Below are 19,038 nucleotides of genomic sequence, written 5' to 3' on the forward strand. Positions count from 1 at the left end.
ACCGCATGCCAAAGTTGTATTCAAATTTTTGGAGAGAGAGGCTCGAAGCGAAAACTTTTTCTTCCAGAGCCACACGCCTGTCAAGGCTGAGTCTCGAGAGAGTTCGATTTGAAACGTTTTCTTCTCGTCGTGGGCCTCACTGCCGTGTGCTGCCTTGTCAGGTTCAAGTGGCTCTCTATCTCTCGCCGCCTGTTCGAAATTTCTTCTCGACTTGGCTCTCCTCATGTCAGGGCCTGAGACCAGGAAGATTCGCCGCAACGCCGCCTGCTGCCTCACATTTTTCGGTCTGGCCTCATTCAACTTTTTTTCTTCTTCGTGTGCGCAGCCCTTAGAACGTCAGGCAGTGAGTGAGCCTGAGTGTGCCTCACCAGCCACAGCCAGCCGCCGCCGTGGATATCGCCGTCGTCGAACGCCAATCTTACCTCGTCGCCATCATCTTGCTTTTATAGCATCACCCACAACTCACTCTACAGCATCAAGCAACACCGGTTGAAAGGCGAATCCTCGTTCCTTTCGACTTTTTTCTTCAGCGCTCTCACCAACACCCACCCTCAAGGCGTCGACTTGCTTCAGTCCGACTCCTTGATCTTTTCCTCCCACTTCGCCCAACATGTCTAAGTATGTCATCACCAATCAAAGCGGAGGGAGTGGCAAACATCGCTGGATCGCAGACGGGCACTAGTTGGATTGTGTAGCGCAGTGGCAAGGCGCACGATGGGACGGACAGGCGTTCCTTTCGGACCACTGCCCGAGTCTGAACTGGCAGCGCTCAGGACGAGAACAGCGACGCCATCCGGCAAGACGAAGGAATAGTTGTCATTGCACCTACGCGGACCGGTTCAGCGCATCGATGTGATGATTGGACTGTCAACGGCGCTCTTCTCAAAGTCACATCACATGCAGCTGCAAACCCTGCATCGAGTGGCGCCAAACCTCCTCCGCTCCTCTGGAAAGACCTTCATCATACTGACCTCTCCTCCTTCATCCGCTCCTTTACCCACTCACAGGCCCGAGGAGACCCCCGCCGCCGCCGCCCCCGCTGGCGAGGCTGGCAACAACCTCAACATCGCCGATGGCGAGATCGAGTCCAACTGGGAGAGCGTCGTCGACAACTTCGACAACATGGAGCTCAAGGACGAGCTCCTCCGTGGTGTCTACGCCTACGGTTTCGAGCGTCCCTCGGCCATCCAGGCTCGTGCCATCGTCCCCGTCATCAAGGGCCACGACGTCATTGCCCAGGCTCAGTCCGGTACCGGCAAGACCGCCACCTTCTCCATCGCCATTCTCCAGCGCATCGACCCCAGCATCCAGGCCGTCCAGGCGCTCATCCTTGCTCCCACCCGTGAGCTCGCCCAGCAGATCCAGAAGGTCGTCATCGCCCTCGGCGACTACATGAAGATCAACTGCCACGCCTGCATCGGCGGCACCAACGTTCGCGAGGACATGGCCAAGCTCAACGAGGGCGCCCAGGTCGTCGTCGGTACCCCCGGCCGTGTCTATGACATGATCAACCGTCGTGCCTTCAAGACGGACCAGCTCAAGATGTTCTGCCTCGACGAGGCCGACGAGATGCTCTCGCGTGGTTTCAAGGACCAGATGTACGAGGTCTTCCAGCTGCTTCCCCAGGACACCCAGTGCGTCCTCCTCTCGGCCACCATGCCCCAGGAGGTGCTCGAGGTGACCAAGAAGTTCATGCGCGAGCCCGTTCGTATCCTCGTCAAGCGCGACGAGCTCACCCTCGAGGGTATCAAGCAGTTCTATGTCGCTGTCGAGAAGGAGGAGTGGAAGCTCGACACCCTCTGCGATCTCTACGAGACCGTTACCATCACTCAGGCCGTCATCTTCTGCAACACGCGCAGAAAGGTGGACTGGCTGACGGACAAGCTCACCTCGCGTGAGTTCACCGTCTCGGCCATGCACGGTGACATGGAGCAGGCGCAGCGCGAGGTGATCATGCGCGAGTTCCGTTCGGGCTCGTCGCGTGTCTTGATCACCACCGACCTCCTCGCCCGTGGTATCGACGTCCAGCAGGTTTCGCTCGTCATCAACTACGATCTCCCCTCCAACCGCGAGAACTACATCCACCGCATCGGCCGTGGCGGTCGTTTCGGTCGTAAGGGTGTTGCGATCAACTTTGTCACGAGCGACGACGTCCGCATGCTTCGTGACATCGAGCAGTTCTACTCCACCCAGATCGACGAGATGCCCCTCAACGTCGCCGACCTCATCTAAGCGGACTCCGCTGCCAAAAAAGTCTGTATGGCCGCATGGTCTTGGACACCTCACTCCCGCGTCATCGACACCCTTTGATGCCGGGCTTCGGCTGTTCAGTTCCGCCTAGACCGCGCCTTGCCTCCGCGGTCCAGCTCGGGGTTGGATGGGCTATAGAAATTCTTCACCCTTTGTGTTTGATCCGTCAAACACACTCTCATCCTGTTTCCGCTGCTCTTGCGCAATGGCACGCCCCCTTTGCTTTCTCCTTTTGATGCGCTGTATCGATTGTGCTTTGTGGTGAGAAAGAGAAAGTATGGATTTCTTCTGAAGCTCTGTACTTCGAGCGGTCGATATACACGTCTCGGAGCCTAGTCTCGCGGGAAACGTCTTGGTGATGGTACAGAAATGACCTGCACTGTCTGTGGTTGGTTTTGAAATCAAGGCTTGGCATCGGTCGCACGCTCGTCGAGGTAGAAGAGCGAGCTGGTCGCTGTTGTTGGTGCCGGCTGCTGCTGATGCTGCTGCGGCATGGTGCCGGTGTTGAGAGGCGGGAGGGCGCGCAGGGCTGCAAAGGGTCGTTGTGCCATTGACCACGGCGTGTCGATCGTGTGGGCATCCATCGACGCCTCTTCCTTGCGCTGCACCGTGCCAATGTCAACAAAGGGCAGCTGCTGACCGACTCCACCGCCGCTAGCCGCGATGCTGTTGAGCGCAAGACCCGCATCGCCGCGGCTAGACCAATCGGCCTGGATCGGCTGCAGCGGCACACTCCCCCACCCCTCTGGCACGTGTGCACCCTTCACGTCCGGCTGCGAGTACCGCGAGTCATGAGACGGCGGTCCCTGCTGCTGGTACAGCTGCCTTAGGTCCGGCTGGAAGTAATGGTGCGGATGAGTCGCTTCCTGCGGCGGCGTGTGCGGACGGGCGGCAGGTTGCGGCATCTCTTGGGCCTGGGGCGTGCGCAGGACGCAACTCGACTCGGTAAGCGCCGTGGCAACAGATGCGGCTGACCAGGGCGTGCTGAGGCCCGATGCGGAGAGGGGGGATTCTTGGAGCGCGTGCAGGTCGCGCATCGTTCTGTGGATTGTTTCGTTGTATTGTGGCCAACGGTGTGCCTGTTTATGCCGAGGATCAAGAAATGAGAATGTCGTTAGGACGGTGATTGCGTCGCGTAAGGTAAGCGTGAGTGACACTTACGAATCGATCCCCCAGCTCAATTGCGATGCCGAGATGGTTGGACACGTCGTCGCGCATGTCGGTCTGGGCCCGACATTGTTGCAGAATCCATGCAAAGCTGCGATCACCGAGACGGCAAGCAAGGAGACGTCAGCCTCGACATTGGACGAGTAGAGACAGGTGTATCCTACTCACGCTGCCAACAAATCTGAGAAAGTCAGGACGTCGAGAACATGATCACCCAACCAGCTGTACTGCATCCAGGCGGCGTGGTGGCACGATAGAGCGGTGGCGGCGAGGGGTAGAGCATTGCGCAGCCACCGCCAGTTTCGCCTTTCATTAGGACAGTGCATAAAGAGCATCCTCGGGAACATGCCGTAGAGCTGCGTCCCGAGCTTGTTCCGCATCAACACGCGTTGCGAGCTGCCAGCTGCATAATGAGACACGCCGAAGGAGTCGAAACCCTGTGTGTTGGCTTCGGACAAGCTCTTGATGCTGCTAAGGAGGTTCCATATCGCTTCCTCGTGCTGAGCGTCTGTCATCGCAGCTATCGGGCTGATGAAGAGGTGCAGAGCCATATACTCGAGGCGCTTCTGCTCGACGTGTAGGCTAGCAAGGAAGCCTGTGAAGTCGTTGCTGGCGGCGATCGCTCCGACATTCTGAAAACCACTTGTCGTCGTGACGATGACGAGAAGCTGTCCGGTCATGATCGCCGTTTCTGCACGGATACCCGAAGCGGAGTCAGCTTCAGTTCCAAATTGTTGAAACTCGTTTAGCATGAATGTCATCGACTTACGCAAGTGCACCCATTCGTATGCTCGGCAGAACGACAGCTGTGAAGAAGTTCGGGTCGCATGGTGATAAGTACGGTGGGCCAAAATGATGGAAGGACGGTGTCACTTACAGCAACAGCGTCTTGCACGTCAAGGAACCCCGTGAGAGCAGATGCCTTAGCTTGCCAACTTTGGACAAAGCATGTGAGGGCAGTATCTAGTCGCATCAGCTCTTCGCCCCGATGCTGCGCAAGGGCAAGCAGAGCCCACAGCAACGTCGCTGCAATCCGTGTCATGTCGCTGGCTGTAGAGATCATGCTTTGCAGCTCTTCGAGAGAAAGACTCGGCTCAACAAGAGAATGGCGCAGTGATTCTTCGGAACAGGTCGCTGTACCGTTCAGCAAGGGGCGCAAGTCCCTAATCGGACTGCGTATCATTGCGTGGAGAGAGCTGATCAGACCTGTCCACGGCAAGTGTGCCAACGTGACATTACACCGTGATGCACTTACACTGCAGCGATGTCAAAAAGCCTTGTCAAGCTTACGTCCTGGTCGAGTTGCTCAGCTGCTTGAATGATGACAGGAGAGACAGCCGGGAAACACTCCTCCAGCGCTCTGATCGTCGCCCAGATATCTGGCTCAGTGCCCGCAGAAAGCAGTGTTGCGGTCGTTGTCGCAGACGATGGGGCCTCAGGATTTGTGCTGGAAGTTGCGACAAGTGCAGCTGGTAGCGGCAACATGATCTTGGTCTTGGAAGCCGTGCTGTCGAGTACAGGAAAGATGGACATGACGAAGAGGAGCAGAAGAACACGGTGCGCAGTGTTCAGTCAGCCTCACTCGAACGTAAGCTGGAAAGCGGACACTAGACTGAACCAACCTTGCTTGGCCACTTTGTCGACTAGTGTCGCTGAGCCGCAATCCGCTGGGCGCCTGCGTTGACGGACGGTCAGTATGATCGTCACATTGAATCGAATGAAAATCGCCCTGATAAGGCTATCTCACCTGCTTAGCGATGAAAGCACTGAACACAGCGAGAAAGTCAGGGACGACGACGCGAGCCAGGCTGAGCTCCTTTTCCAGGACACGGTTTCGTCGGGTGCTTTCTTGCAACAAATCGTAGATCCTGCGCAGGGAGTGGGAGATGTCAGAGGGCACTAACCCTTGCGTCGTCATCATCGACATCACGCTGCACTTACTGTAGCAAATTGTCTCGAGAAACGCTGTTGATGGGGAATGCTTCGCAGGCGACGCCGCCTTTGACGCAGTTGCTGCAGTGAGGCAAAGTGTTGTCGCACTTCTGTTTGCGCTGACGACACCGTGTGCACGCTCGAAGAGATCGTTCTCGTCGAGCGGGTGACTCCTTCGATTCGGTCAGCTCCTTGTCCTTTTTGTTGCTTCGACTGGCTCGCGGCATGCTTGACCTTTTTTGCGTGGAAAGCTTCGCAACGCTGATTCACGAACTGTCTCGATAGATAGCGGCAGTGAAGTTCGGTCCTGTCCGGTGGCCGAGAACGATGTTGACACAAGCATAGGTGACGGAGGTCACAGATGTCTCGGTGAGCCCGTTTTATATCTCTTAGCTTCGGTCTCTTATCGAGTTTGTCCTGCTTGATCATGAGCACAAGCGCCCAAACGACCTTCGCTCAAGGAACCCCTTTGGGGCGATCGCCTCTTCCGACGGAGGAACTGCATGACCGTCCTCATACTCCTGTTGTGGGTCAGCTCGGAGACGGGAGGTGAAGTGAAGGTTGCTATCGATGGATGCAACCCTCAGATTGTGATTTTCGATGGGGTCTTCGTGATTGCTTCTGAACCACTTTCGTGAAGTCACAAACTGGCGTGGGAAGGGCTGACTTCGCTGAGATAATTGCGGTCAAGCCAGCAACGCTTTCGCGTCGGCAAGCCGTGTTCAAAAACCGTTCCACACAGCCTCTGTGCTTGATAAGTCATCGCCGCAGCAGCCTGAGCACGGGATAGGTAGATTCGGTTACCTCAGTTGTCGAGGTGTCTCTTGGACGGCGTACAAAGTTCTTGATTGCAGGGTGTACACGGGCAAATGCAGGTTGAACGGTACCTCCGAGAAGGTCAGATGTCGAAGTCGTAGGCCAAGAGGCTGTCCGTGTTGGGCAGAAGGACCGTCTTGGAGAAGCTTTGCTCCGAATGTGATTGATTTGCACGAAAGCACAGGATGTCAGCACAGATGTTTGCGATCGACGGAAAACGCGAAGTGGCGCTCGGAATCGGTCCTGCGCCAAATAAACTTACTTGCGATGCTCTTCGTCGTCGCGGTAAGCCTCGTAGTCCTCGCGAGAGGCGAAGGTGCTGTACAGACCTGCTCATCCGACGGACGGTCGGCGTTTCCGGGCATCGTGAGGAAAATAGCATGAGAGCGAGATCAGCAAGACACGTCCAGCATGTCTCGGATGTGCGCCGTTGCATGCAGCACATCAGACCAGAGACTCACCCCAGTTGTAGCCCTCGTTGCGGCCAGGATAGGCAGGCGGTCCCCATTTGATTTCAGTCGCTTTGGACTTGGCGATGGGAAGGTCCTTGAGCTCCTCGCATTTCGACTTAAGCTCGTCGAAGCCGTTGGACAGCACCGACTGCTTGACCTTGACGAGCACAATGTGAATGACAGGCATTTTGACGAGTATATAGGATGTAGGCGAAGCGTGGGAGGTGAACGTGGGAAAGACAGAAGAGAGGCACGCTCGTCCGAAGCTTGTCCGGCTTCTTGCATGGTCCAAGCTCACTCCGTGGAGCTCCACCTTTTCTTAACGACCCTCTGCGCTGCGCAGCCTGAAGACCGTCATTTTTCCCAGTTCATTTTAATTTTGACATTTTTTGTTTCTATTTTTCGACGGCTTTTCTGTCGCAAGAAGACTTTCGTGACTGTGGAAAAAGTGCTTTGCCGCCAGTGCGACGAGCGCTCAGCTGCGAGAAGACTTCACCAGGCCGAGTGTCCTGACATGTCCTCTTCTCTTGGAGCCGACTCTCCCTTCGCCGCTTTGCTCCTCGACCATCACATTCTCACGACTTCAGCGTTGGACGCTCACATTCACTCGACATCTCGCAACAGCAACCTCCGATCGACATCAAACCTTGACGCTTTCGCCTTGTCCATAAAACGTCTCGCTCTTCGTTTGGACCCATAATCGACGTCGCTTCCACCGAGCAGGCACTGAACCACTCTCCGCCTCTCTTCAGAGCCAAGCTGCGCTCCAACACGGACCTTTTCAAACAAGCTCAATCACACACTTCCTACAGTCACACGTATTAGCCCACCAACGTGGCGTTCCGACGGATCAGCGTTCCCACACTGTCTATGGCTCGACTACCCCATTGAACATACTTCGACTTCATCAGCCAAAGGCACAGCCAGCAATCAAAAGAGAAGCGAGTGTAGCGTCGTCCCGTGACAGCCTCGCGTGATAGCACGAGACGCGATCGGCAGCGAATCCGACAGAGCATCGACGCGCATTCAACACAGCAGGATCTTCGTCGGAACAGGACGACATTCATGTCCCCTGGTGACACGGCAGCTGACCATGCAAAGAGACAAAGCAGCGATGTGAGCTCAGGCGCTCTGCCTCTCAGCTCGGGCGAGCAGCAGCAGCAGCGTGATGAGCAGCGATCCAACGACGCCGTTCCTCTCTCCACCAGTCACGTTCCTATCTCCACCAGTCACATGTCGGCTGAAGCGGGTCCTTCCCGATTGCGTTCCGTCGGGGGCGATAGGTCCTCCTCCCCTCAACAAAGCGCAACGCCGAAAGCACCGACGAAACGGAGGAGATTGGATGCGGAGCTCGCCTTTTCAAGCCCAGGTCCAGCGTTCCAGGTCCAGCAGCAGGATGGGCAGGCTCAGCCGGACGACAGCAGCGAAGCATCTGGAAGGGCGCGCCGTCCACGACGGAGCACGACTCTGGTGAATGGAAGCAGCGATGCAAGGCGCAGTCGACCGTCAGCGTCCGCTTCAACGCAGGAGGAAAAGAACACAAACGATGCAGCACCTGCGCTTGAGCTTGAAGAATCAAGCAAACGCAATCACAGCAAAGTGGATCCGCCAAATGAAGTCGACGCGTTCGATTCCACCGTCACTACAGTTGGCCCCAGTCGCTCCAGATCCAGCAGCAAAGCGACAGCAAGACCGGAATTCGAGCAAGAACAAGTAGAGCAAGAAGAGGTCCTTGCGCAAACACCTGTTCTCACTCGTCCCAAACCAGAGATCACGCCTCTTACTGCGCTCGATCCGCAAACACCCTTGCAGGACATCCTCGAACGCAGAAGAAAGGAAAAAGTCGCGCTCGCGCAGTCCCACCTTGAGGATGTTCACGACGGCCACGATATGCTCGTCAGAGAGCTCTTCCACCTCTCCAAGTTCGTGACCATGGTCGGCTACGATCCCGACGTCGCTCGCAACGATCAGAGCGATGTCTTCACCACCTTCAAATCCTCGCATGACCTCAGCTTCAGTCTTGACGAAGCTGGGTCCGGCGCTGGGTCATCGACATCGGGGCGTGTCACTCGTAGAAGAGTCAACGCGAGATTGGAGAGTCTTTCCCTCAAACGTCCACAGCCTCCAAGTACTCCATCGACACCCACTGATTCAAAAGCCAAAGCGAACGGGAAGGTTCGTGCTCCAGACAGCAGCCGCGGCAGGAGGTCTTCCAGCGTCACAAAGTCGCGCGTCGATGGAGCCCGTGCATCAGACAGCGAAGGCAGTGGCGAAGAGAACGGAGTGGACGCAAGCGAGGAGGAGATGGTATTAGACGTCGACTCGGACAACCGCGGAAAGAAAGGCAAGGGGAGGGCAAAGACGACCGATCTGAGGCGCAAGGGCTCGACCAAGCGAGCTCGACTTTCTCCAGCCACACAAAAGCGACAGCTCTCGGTGGACGATGAGGCATCCCTCGATGCGCCGGCCAGGCGGCCTGGTCCTCGTAAAAGCAAAGCGCTGGATGAGCTCGATGCTTTCATTCTGCGACAGCGTCCTCGCCCACTGCCCGACCATCCACCACCACTGCACATTCTCGCTCCACACCAAGTGCCTGCGCTTCGACGCTTTGGCGGCAACATGGAGGCATTGCTGGACTCGTTCGACTTGTTGCATGATGGCGAACCAAACGTCGAGGACGACGACCTGCAAGCATATATCAAGCTCGATGAGAGATGGCGAGTTGGTCTGCCCATCCATCCCGAAGCCGGCTCGACGACACGCCACGTCGCTCACAAGGCGCCTCGCACCAAATCGCACCACGATCATCTCATGGAGACCGTCGCGGCCAGCTACAGCCAGATGCGCCAATATGCTCGCCTCAAGCAGCAAGGCTCTCGCAAGGTGGCTCGCATAGTCGCACAGCACTGGGAACGCCAGCTCGGAACCTCGGATCGAGAGAAGAAGGCTGAGGAGAGAAGGACCCGAGCATTGGCCAAGTGGACATTGCGTGAAGTGCTCAAGCAGTGGAGACTGGCCGTCAATGTCGTGCGAGCGAGAAAAGCGGCAGCCGAAAAGGCCGAAAAGGAGAAGCTGGACAAAGAGCAGCTCAACGCGATCCTCGAACAGAGCACAGCCATGCTCAAGAAGCAGCACACCGCAATGACGCGCGCCGACAGTCTTATGGACAGCGAGGAGGAGAGCGATAGAACCAGCTACGGCAGCGACGAAAGCGTAGGGGCGGACGACTCCGACCTCGAGGTTGATGTCGAAGAGCAGGAGGTCGATGTCAGCGAGGCTGAAGAGGAGCATGGCACCGAATCGGTTCTCGAGACGTCGACACCGGTGACGCGAGATCAATCAATCATCTCCACACCTGCTCCCGATGACACTGCAGACGAGGAGGCGAGCAAGCCCAACGATGCAGTCACGGCGAATGGCCGCGCCTTCAGTTCTGCCGAACCTCGATCCTCTCGAAGTCAACGTCGAAGCGCCCGCGCTGTTACTGGCGCATCGTTCAAGGCGAAAGACGCCAAGCTGGATGCGGACGACGTCGAGTTTGATCTCGCTGCCGATGATGGCGAACAGGAGGACGCCGATCTCGAGCGTCAGATGTGGGAGGAGGACGAGGAGGACGACAGCGAGGATGCAGGGCTCGAAGCGGATGCCAATATACCCATCGAAGAGCTGATGAAGCGGTACGGATACGGACAGATCGCGGATGAAGGAGAGGAAGATGACGCAGCCGGTGACGATGTCGCCAGCGATGCAGGGGATGCTGCAGCCGACGTCACGGCGAAGACCGAGGATGCAGAGGACGAAAGCAGGCATGTTGTCGAGGCAAATGGCGTTTCAGATGAGGAGATGGAGCTCGACGAACGCGACACCTCGAAAGCGGACGCCCTACTCGATCAGGACCTCAGCGATACAGAGTCAGCCGCCACCAGCGGTCGTCGCAGCAGTCGTCGCTCGATGACGCGTGCGTCGTCCATCGTTTCTTCTGATCGACTCGCCGCTCGGTCGCGTCAGCCCTTCCTGCTTCGTGGTCAGCTGCGCCCCTACCAGCAGATTGGCTTCGAATGGCTGGCCAGCCTGTACGCCAACGGCGTCAACGGTATCCTCGCCGACGAGATGGGTCTCGGCAAGACCATACAGACCATCTCGGTACTCGCTCACCTCGCCTGCGACAAGGGCGTCTGGGGTCCGCATCTCGTCGTCGCCCCGACCAGTGTCATGCTCAATTGGGAGGTCGAATTTAAGAGGTTTCTGCCGGGCTTCAAGATCCTATCGTACTACGGCAGTCAGAAGGAGCGCAAGGAGAAGCGTATCGGCTGGAACACGGAGAACAGCTTCAACGTCTGCATCACGAGCTACCAGTTGGTGCTAGCGGATCAACACATCTTCCGACGTAAGCCATGGGTCTACCTTGTGCTGGACGAGGCGCATCACATCAAGAACTTCCGATCGCAACGATGGCAGACTCTGCTCGGGTTCAATTCGCAGCGTCGCCTGCTGTTGACCGGCACGCCGCTGCAGAACAACCTGATGGACCTATGGTCGCTCATGTACTTCCTCATGCCACACGGCGCCACGGAGCTCCCCGGCGGGGGAGCATTCGCAAACATGAAGGACTTCCAAGACTGGTTCTCCAATCCGCTCGACAAGGCCATCGAAGGCGGCACGTCCATGTCCGAGGAAACGCGCGAGATGGTCCAAAAACTTCACGCCGTCCTCCGCCCCTACCTCCTGCGTCGCCTCAAAAGCGAAGTCGAAAAGGAGCTCCCCAGCAAGTACGAGCACGTCATTACCTGTCGCTTGTCCAAACGTCAGCGGTTCCTCTACAACGACTTCATGTCTCGCGCCAAGACTCGAGAGAGTCTGGCGAGCGGCAACTACCTCAGCATCATCAACTGTCTGATGCAGCTGCGCAAGGTGTGCAACCACCCAGACCTGTTCGAAGTGCGACCGATCGTGACGAGTTTCGCCATGTCGCGGTCGGTGGTGGCGGACTACGAGGTCAAGGATCTGCTCGTGCGCCGACGACTGCTTCAGGACGATCTCTGGGACAAGGTGAATCTGGACGTGACCAACTTCAGGATCACAGATCGAGAGGAGCATCTGACGGCAATCGAGTCGCGCGACCTGCGCAAGTTGAACGCGGCCAAGAAGCTACCTTATTTCAAGGACGAAATCCCTGAAGCGTCGGCGCTGGACACGTGGACGCTCGAAGGATTCGAGCGCACGCGTAAGCAGCGCAAGCTGGTGGGCGAGATGGAATCGTGGAAGCACAAGGCGTATCTCAACCAGTATCGATGCACCAAAAAGCCGATCTATGGCTCGGGGCTGATCAGTATCTTGCGCAAGGCAGGCGAGGCGACGCGCCTGGAACCGCTGGAACAGCACGATTCGGATCGCAAGAACTTCCTCGGTCGATGCGATAACCTTTTGCGCATCGTCCAGTCCCGTTCGACGCGGCTGGAGAACATGCAACCTGTCATCGACCGGTTTGCCTTTGTCACGCCGCGCGCTGTCGCAACCGACCTTCCTCGATGGGCACTGCCCGGCATCGAACCCCACCAACACCCATCGCTCCTCGAGCCGGCCTTTGACACACTCCATCCGGTCGCAGTGAAGCTCCACATCGCCTTCCCCGACGCCTCGCTCCTCCAGTACGACTGTGGCAAGCTGCAGCAGCTGGACATCCTCATGCGTCGCCTCAAAGCGGGCGGGCACCGCATCCTCATCTTCACGCAGATGACGCGCGTGCTAGACATTCTTGAATCCTTCCTCAACTACCACGGCTATCGCTACCTCCGACTGGATGGCGCGACGAAAGTGGAACAACGACAGGCGTTAACCGAAAAATTCAATCGGGATCTGCGCATCAGTGCCTTCATCCTGTCGACCCGTTCGGGTGGGTTGGGGATCAACCTCACGGGAGCCGACACGGTGTTGTTCTACGATCTGGACTGGAACGCGGCGATCGAAGCGCAGTGTATGGATCGCGCGCATCGCATCGGTCAGACGCGCGACGTGCACATCTATCGCTTCGTCACGGAAAGCACCATTGAGGAGAACATGCTCAGGAAGGCGAATCAGAAGAGGTTGTTGGACAGCGTGGTGATCCAGCAGGGTGAGTTTAATACCGAGACGCTGGCGAAGCGGCTGGATTGGCGGGATATGCTGGATGAAGGAGGAAAAATCGCGGGAGTCGAGGTGGTGGAGGGCGAAGGCGGGGTGAGTGGACGGGAGGTGGAGAGAGCATTTTTGGAGGCGGAGGATGAGGAGGATAGGACGGCTGCGGTCAAGGCCAGGGAGGAGATGTTCGTTGATGAGGAGGAGTTTGACGAGCAACAGCAGGGGAGGAAGGAGACTGAGGAGACACCTGTGCCTGGTGGCGGTGTGGCTGAAGAGGTGGCCGACGAAGCGCAGGGAGGGGAGGAGGAGGAGGACGAGGACGAGGGAGGCACCATCGACGATTACATGCTCGCCTTCGTCGAGCGCGAGTGGGAGTTCTTCGCATGACATCCTATCATCTCAGGTTTCGGATAATCACACCCACACTTCTCACACAATTGCGGCTGTGATGGCTGTTTGGCATTGAGCGTGGAACCACGATCGGTTGCGAAGGTATGCTCTTAGGCGGCAGTGTCCATCTCGACCGCTTGGCCTGGTTCTTCCTCCTTCTCCGTCTTGATCAGCTCGGCTGGCAGCTCATCCACGGTCCGCTCCGACAGCTGGTCAATTTCTTCATCCTGCGACCCGCTATCGAGCGCGAGATGCGGTGGCGAAGCCAAATCCAGCGGCTCAGGTTCCTCGATCGCCGCCATCGCGGCGCTCGCAGGCGTTCCCAGCTTCGACGAGTACATCGACGGTCGATAATGCGGCGAGGAGAAGGTTGAGCGGCTCTTGTTGGAAGGCAGACCGACGACGGGCCGCGTGTGCGGAGACGAAGCGACGCTGGCTGTGCGGTGCGCGGTTGTGCTGGACCGACCGATGGGGCGGAGGACTTCGGGCGAGGTGGAGAAGTTGAGCAGCAGCGCGGCAGCTGAGGCGTCGGATGGGCCGGCAGCCGTCGTGTCACGGTCTGACAGCCCAGGTGTCTTGTGGGCGCTCGTGTCACGCAGCTCTGATTCTTCGCCGTAGGTCGTCGGGAAGGAGAGCGTGGACGACCTCGCTCGAGCGCTACCAGCTGCCGCCGCCGCCGCTGCAGCAGAAGAAGCGGGGGCGGCCACGTAGCTGGACCCGTTGAAGGGCGCGAAGTTTGGTGAGGCGAGGCTGAGCTGTTTGAACAAGAAGCTGCTCGATTCACGTCGGCCGGGCTGGCCAGGCGGAAGCGGCAGCGCGGATGCGGGCAGAGAGGCGAATGTGGCTGCTTGAGAGACTCTTGCTGCGGATGAGACGCCACGCTTGGGCATGCTGATGGCTGGGTCGGGGAGCATGATGGGCGACTCGGCGGAGAGGCTCATCATGGGGGAGGTGATCGTTGTCGCAGGCGAGATCGCCATAGGGCTCTGCTGGATGAAGGAGAAAGCGGGCGAGACCTCGACACTGTCCCTGCTGGAGGACGAGGAGTAAGTGGTGTCTGTGCGGATGTAGCGGCTAGGTGCTACGAATGAACCTGTCTTCGCCAGAGAAGGATGGGGGCGGAAGGCGGCAGCAGTCATGTGCTTCTTGGAACGACGCTCGAGCGGCTCATCGTCGTCGTCTTCGTCGTCTTCTTCCAATTCTGCTGCCTGTGCTTCCCCTTCATCGTCGCCCTCTGCGACATCGTCCTCGATCTGGTCTTCCTCCTCTTCCTCGACCTCGTCCTCCTCGTCGTCATCACGTTTAATCCGAGTTGACTTGGCCTCCAGAGCGCCCACGGTAAAATGCACATCCTCCGAGCCAAGCTGTCGAGCAGCAGCGCCGCATCCAGGCTCGTCCTCGATCTTGGCATCCTGACGATACGTGCCGTCCTTGTTGCGCACACCGAAAGGATTGTCTGCCGTCGGAACGTGCTCTGGAGCTGCACCTGTCTCGAGCTTCTGGATGTAACCCTTGAGCTCAAAGATGTAGTTGATAGCATGCGTCAGCACTTCGAGCTTGTGCAGACCCAACTCCTCTTCCTTGTCTGCACCCGCTGACTTCTTCGGGTCTGGCTTCTTGCGATTCCTCTTGCGCTTCGGCTTGCCAGTGGCAGCGTCTATGTAGGTCTTGGGAGCGCCGCCAGCCGCAATGCGAGCGGCTTCGTCTTCTTCCTCCTGCTTCTGCCTGCGACGGTCCTCGAGTTCCCTGGCGCATGCCGGTACAATGGAGCGTAGGGTGACGAGTCTGTCGTTGATCTTCTCCCTCCTGCGTCTCTCGATCTGGCTGTGTGTGGCACGGCGCTTCGAATCGCGGACGCCTTTCTTGGGCGTGCCTGCGGTTTCGCTGTCACCGACAACAGAGCCGGCTTTGCTGGGCCCAGCTGGGGTTGAAGGTTCCGAGAGTACGGTGTTGAAAAAGCCTTTGTCAGGGCCTGGCGCGGGCGGCGTGGTGGCTTTCTCGACAAGCAAATGACGCAACACAGATCCATCAGGACCGCGCGGGATCGACTCGACAAAGATGAGCTTGCCCTTCATCAGCTTAAATGGAGGAGCGAAGTCGACGATATACTTGATGAGCTCGTTTTTCATGCGCTTTGATTCTTTGTCGCCGCCGTGGGCTGAGCGTTCCCTGCCAGTGGAGCTGAGCGCTACAAATGCGATGGGCGCTGTGCCAGCGATGGGCATCTGACCTCGTGAGGAGGTGACGACGGCTCCCGCAGGTTGTGACACTCCGATGACAGAGCAGTCGCGGACCAGAGCGTTACTGAAGAGCCGGCTTTCAAGGAGTGAGGCGATCAGAGTCTGACCCTTGCTTTCGAATCGATCGCTGCTCGCGCTGATGTAGGTGGACGGATCGGTAGGAGCGCTAAGGCTTGTCGGGCCGGGGTGTGAGGCGTGACGTTGGTGGAAGTGGTAATCTTCGGCATAGCCTCGATCATAATTGGGCTCTGCGCCAGGGGCCAGAGCTGGGCGGTAGCTAGAATACAGCATGTCGGCCGAGGTGCTGTCAGCGACCGTGGCTGCTGATGAGAGGGGATGCGCTGTTGCGCTACCGCAGACGCTGAGCGGCGCGAACTCAGCTCTGAGTCAGCGTGGCAAGTGGCAGCTTTCGGCGATCCGAGGTGAGAGCAGTCCTTCGGGCTTGTGGCGGGATGCGCGACGAGGAGGCCCTTGAGCGTTTTGACGATGGGTTCGTGAGGCGGACGGTCGGGAATGTCGAGGTGCGATGGGGGATGGAGTGTAGAAGGGGGGAAGGGAGGGAGGCTCAGTCATGGGTCCAGCATCGGGATCCAGCCGAACGAGGACACGCCTTCCTCGTCAAGCCCCACACACCACCCTCAACGGGCACGCGGACGTGCCACACTGCAGGCTCCTCACTCGGGTCAATCACAATCACATCTCAGTCACGCTCACACTCACAAGCAAGAGCTTGTCACGAGCGGTTCATCGTGGGAAAAAAAGCTAGCTCGTAAGGCCGCCCTTCCGAAGTTGCCGCTTTCGCAGTGTCCGACAGCACTTCATGCAGCCTTTCAACTTTCCTCTCGACAACCTTGAGCCCCGAGCTGGACCTGCCGATATACGGAGACGTCGCGCTGTATCCCTTGGCATTGACGCCGAAGTGCTCGAGCCAAGTCCAACGAGTACATTCCCACCGGTCAAGGAGCATGCAATGGTCCCACGGGGAAGGATGGGTGAACGAACACAGGTGCCCAGGTCGCGCGAGCGTGTCCACGTTCTTCATGCGAGCTCCTTCCAAGGACCCTGGAAGCGTGCGAACGTGGACATCCGCTTGGAATTCCGACCTGAATTTTGGGCCAGGCGGCGGCCGCGACTTGGACGCTAGGCAGGAGAGGTGTTGACGAGCAGGACCAAATACCCAATTTTCGGCCTCGAGAGCTGAGCGTGGTTCCCTGAAGCTGCGAGCGAGAGCCTTCGGAAAAGTCCCGCGAAGCTTGTCAGCTGCTTCGCTCGGGCCGACGCTAGCGGTTTGCACGGCTGGACCCCCTGGCCAGGATCGGTTTGCTCAGACTTGGCCAAGCGCTTGATTGAATTGTGTGCGTGTGTGCAAGCGTGCCACGTTTGGATCGTGTGACATCGATGGCAAGGAGTCCAGCTGGCCCGATTTGAGATGCAGACACGGGTTTCTCAGTCAAGCTTCGGCTGTCCTTTGACATGTTCTGGTGCCGCTCAGCCCCTTACCTGGCAGCTCGGCCTGAAAGCGTCACGAACAGCGGTACCGTATTCCAGCGTGCAGGTCAAAGAACTCCTCAGGTCCACATCCAATACAAACGACTGCTCAGGTTGCCTGACACGATCATGGAGACATCACTATGACGTGTGGTCAACTGCGCCGGGAATGGTCGATCGCATCGTGTGTCGAGCCACGCCTTAGCTGCCAGGTTCGACCGTACTGGTTCTTTGGGTTCTAGTGATTGATTGCAGAGGACGATGGTAGTGCGTGAGGCCGGAGTCGAGTCGAAACCAAGGAGATCGGACTACTCAATCTGTTCGGAGCCAAAGACCTCGCCTCGGGATGACACCGGCGCCACTACAAGCGTGCGAGCTGCTTATTGCTTCTTCTCCTCAGCGAGGTTAAGCTGCGGGAGCGGATGAAAGGAACGTAGCAAAGAGATGTCAGCGTTCTCGTCTTCATCAGTATATCCGCAGCATGGACGTGAGCTGATGTTGCGCAGGTGGCGTGTGCAGCAGGAGCAAGACAGGCGAAGGTGATGCCGAGCGGTCCCATGGCCATCTGCGAACCGCTGTCGGTCAAGCCTGTGAACAGCATGGACGGACGTGCAGCACTTCGTTGACTTCGTGCAGAGCAGCAACGTTCAAGCAATTATAATGGCCGCATTCTGCATGCATGTCCCGTCCTTCCTGCTTGGGCGAGAGTCCGTTCGAAGCCGTCAAGCCGCAAAGCATTCACGTCCACTGTCCAACTGCTGCAACGTCTTTGGCCTTTTGCTGTTGATGCAGAGTGATACTCACGTTCTCGCTGGCCTTGCCATCCTTCCACTCCTGGTATCGGAGGGCCATGTAGCCTCGTCGCTCGGCGGTGGCACGCGACTCCTCCTTGAGCGCCTGGCGGGTGGCACGCGCGCAGATGGCGGTGTACTTGTTGAAGCTGTTTAGATGCAAACAAGCGGGAGATGCGGGTCGCAGGTATGCAGGTGAGAGCGAGGTGGTCCATGAGCGGTCGGAAGATACGAAAGTCGAGCGAGCAAGCGAATGCGAACAAGTTGAGTCAAGAAGAGAGTGACGGTCAGTATGCTACAACGAATGCTTGTCTTTGCTTAGAGGAATGCGACGTCGCATGCCGAGCGCAATTGTTGTCGGTCAAGCTGTCGAGGTGCGAAACGTACGTGAAGTGAGCTCTCCAGGAAGCGGCCGACATTTTCGATATATGTGATGAGGTGGATGATCGATGTGGGATGAGGAGAAGGAAACCGTGGAGTCAACATCAAAATCAGATCTGCAACATTGGCGCCGACGAGTTGAAGCTCTCTTTCTTCGCGACCCACGGCCTTCTCGGAAGCGATCGTCCTTTTTGCCTCTGCGAAATTGCAGGCCAAGCTCGGACGGACCTCTTCGGCTTCTTCCTTTTTTTTTCGCGCGAAAGATTTATTCTATGGCAAAAAGGGCTAATACCATGAAGCTCTAACATACATAAATAATCGCATCGCACATGACACAAGGGAGGTATGATCTCTCAAGCCTGACATGTTCGAGAATGGTGCTACCTCTAAGAGAGCGTACGTTACAGAAGCCTGGTGTAGTTGTACAGATCATCAGCGTTGCTCAGCGGAGAGAGCGAGGACGTTTGGCGTAGGCCAGGAGCAGCCAACCGGCAATCATCGAGAGACCTCCAATGGGCGTGATAGGGCCCAACACCTTGCGCATCGGGTTGTCGGGCTTGGTGAGGCAAAGGCCGTAGATAGAGCCGCTAAACATAGTGATGCCCGAAGCAAAAGCATAGCCGGCTGCAACGACCGGGCCGGTCTGGGGCATGCTGAGCGTGTAGAGAAGCGCCAAGCTGTGCAGCAGCTGGTATTGGGTGGCTGTCGTCCATGCGCCCATTTCTGTGATGCAGCGGCACAACGTCAAGAATCACGGTCAGTATTCTGGCTGAACACCTGTTTCGATCGGCCTCATCTGAAGTGAACACTCACGGTAGGTGTTGAGCTTGTTTTTCAAGGCGTGGGCTCCAATGGCGCCGAAGCCAACGCCCACGGCGCCCGAGATGCCGGCGAAAGCGTGAAGCATGTTGTAGGTCATAAGTGAGGTGCTGAACAGCAGGTCAGAAGGAGCCAGGAAGTCGAGCCGGCTGGGGAGGATACCAAGCAGATGGTTGCGATCACGGGAAGATGTAG

The 19,038-nt window shown here is 57.7% G+C and overlaps 6 protein-coding genes across 6 annotated transcripts; 2 read left to right on the forward strand and 4 right to left on the reverse strand.

The window, feature by feature from the left end:
* Positions 1-610: 610 nt before the first annotated feature.
* On the forward strand, positions 611-2,232 carry PSEUBRA_002040 (Helicase, C-terminal; the record flags this gene model as incomplete). Its single annotated transcript, XM_016435223.1, has 2 exons — positions 611-618; positions 1,008-2,232. The coding sequence occupies 2 exons, from the start codon at positions 611-613 to the stop codon at positions 2,230-2,232; spliced, it is 1,233 nt and encodes a 410-aa protein (XP_016293279.1).
* A 419-nt stretch (positions 2,233-2,651) lies between these two features.
* PSEUBRA_002041 (Stress responsive alpha-beta barrel) lies at positions 2,652-6,804 on the reverse strand (the record flags this gene model as incomplete). The annotated part of the gene is made up of 11 exons (XM_059464768.1): positions 2,652-3,329; positions 3,412-3,508; positions 3,586-4,108; positions 4,187-4,223; positions 4,295-4,589; positions 4,673-4,924; positions 5,040-5,092; positions 5,165-5,285; positions 5,359-5,430; positions 6,428-6,494; positions 6,627-6,804. 11 exons carry the CDS (start codon positions 6,802-6,804, stop codon positions 2,652-2,654), a joined length of 2,373 nt encoding a protein of 790 aa, XP_059321228.1.
* An 878-nt stretch (positions 6,805-7,682) lies between these two features.
* PSEUBRA_002042 (SNF2-related) lies at positions 7,683-13,121 on the forward strand (the record flags this gene model as incomplete). Its single annotated transcript, XM_016435226.2, has 1 exon — positions 7,683-13,121. The coding sequence occupies one exon, from the start codon at positions 7,683-7,685 to the stop codon at positions 13,119-13,121; it is 5,439 nt and encodes a 1,812-aa protein (XP_016293282.2).
* A 113-nt stretch (positions 13,122-13,234) lies between these two features.
* PSEUBRA_002043 (Myc-type, basic helix-loop-helix (bHLH) domain protein) lies at positions 13,235-15,655 on the reverse strand (the record flags this gene model as incomplete). The annotated part of the gene is made up of 1 exon (XM_016435234.1): positions 13,235-15,655. One exon carries the CDS (start codon positions 15,653-15,655, stop codon positions 13,235-13,237), a length of 2,421 nt encoding a protein of 806 aa, XP_016293283.1.
* A 1,577-nt stretch (positions 15,656-17,232) lies between these two features.
* PSEUBRA_002044 (ATPase, F1 complex, epsilon subunit, mitochondrial) lies at positions 17,233-18,062 on the reverse strand (the record flags this gene model as incomplete). Its single annotated transcript, XM_016435248.1, has 3 exons — positions 17,233-17,262; positions 17,657-17,792; positions 18,031-18,062. 3 exons carry the CDS (start codon positions 18,060-18,062, stop codon positions 17,233-17,235), a joined length of 198 nt encoding a protein of 65 aa, XP_016293284.1.
* A 404-nt stretch (positions 18,063-18,466) lies between these two features.
* PSEUBRA_002045 (Protein of unknown function DUF423) lies at positions 18,467-18,943 on the reverse strand (the record flags this gene model as incomplete). The annotated part of the gene is made up of 2 exons (XM_016435246.2): positions 18,467-18,747; positions 18,838-18,943. The coding sequence occupies 2 exons, from the start codon at positions 18,941-18,943 to the stop codon at positions 18,467-18,469; spliced, it is 387 nt and encodes a 128-aa protein (XP_016293285.2).
* Between the last annotated feature and the right edge of the window lie 95 nt (positions 18,944-19,038).

Source organism: Kalmanozyma brasiliensis (genome assembly GCF_000497045.1).
Source record: "Kalmanozyma brasiliensis GHG001 unplaced genomic scaffold PSEUBRA_SCAF17, whole genome shotgun sequence".
NCBI lineage: Eukaryota > Fungi > Basidiomycota > Ustilaginomycetes > Ustilaginales > Kalmanozyma > Kalmanozyma brasiliensis.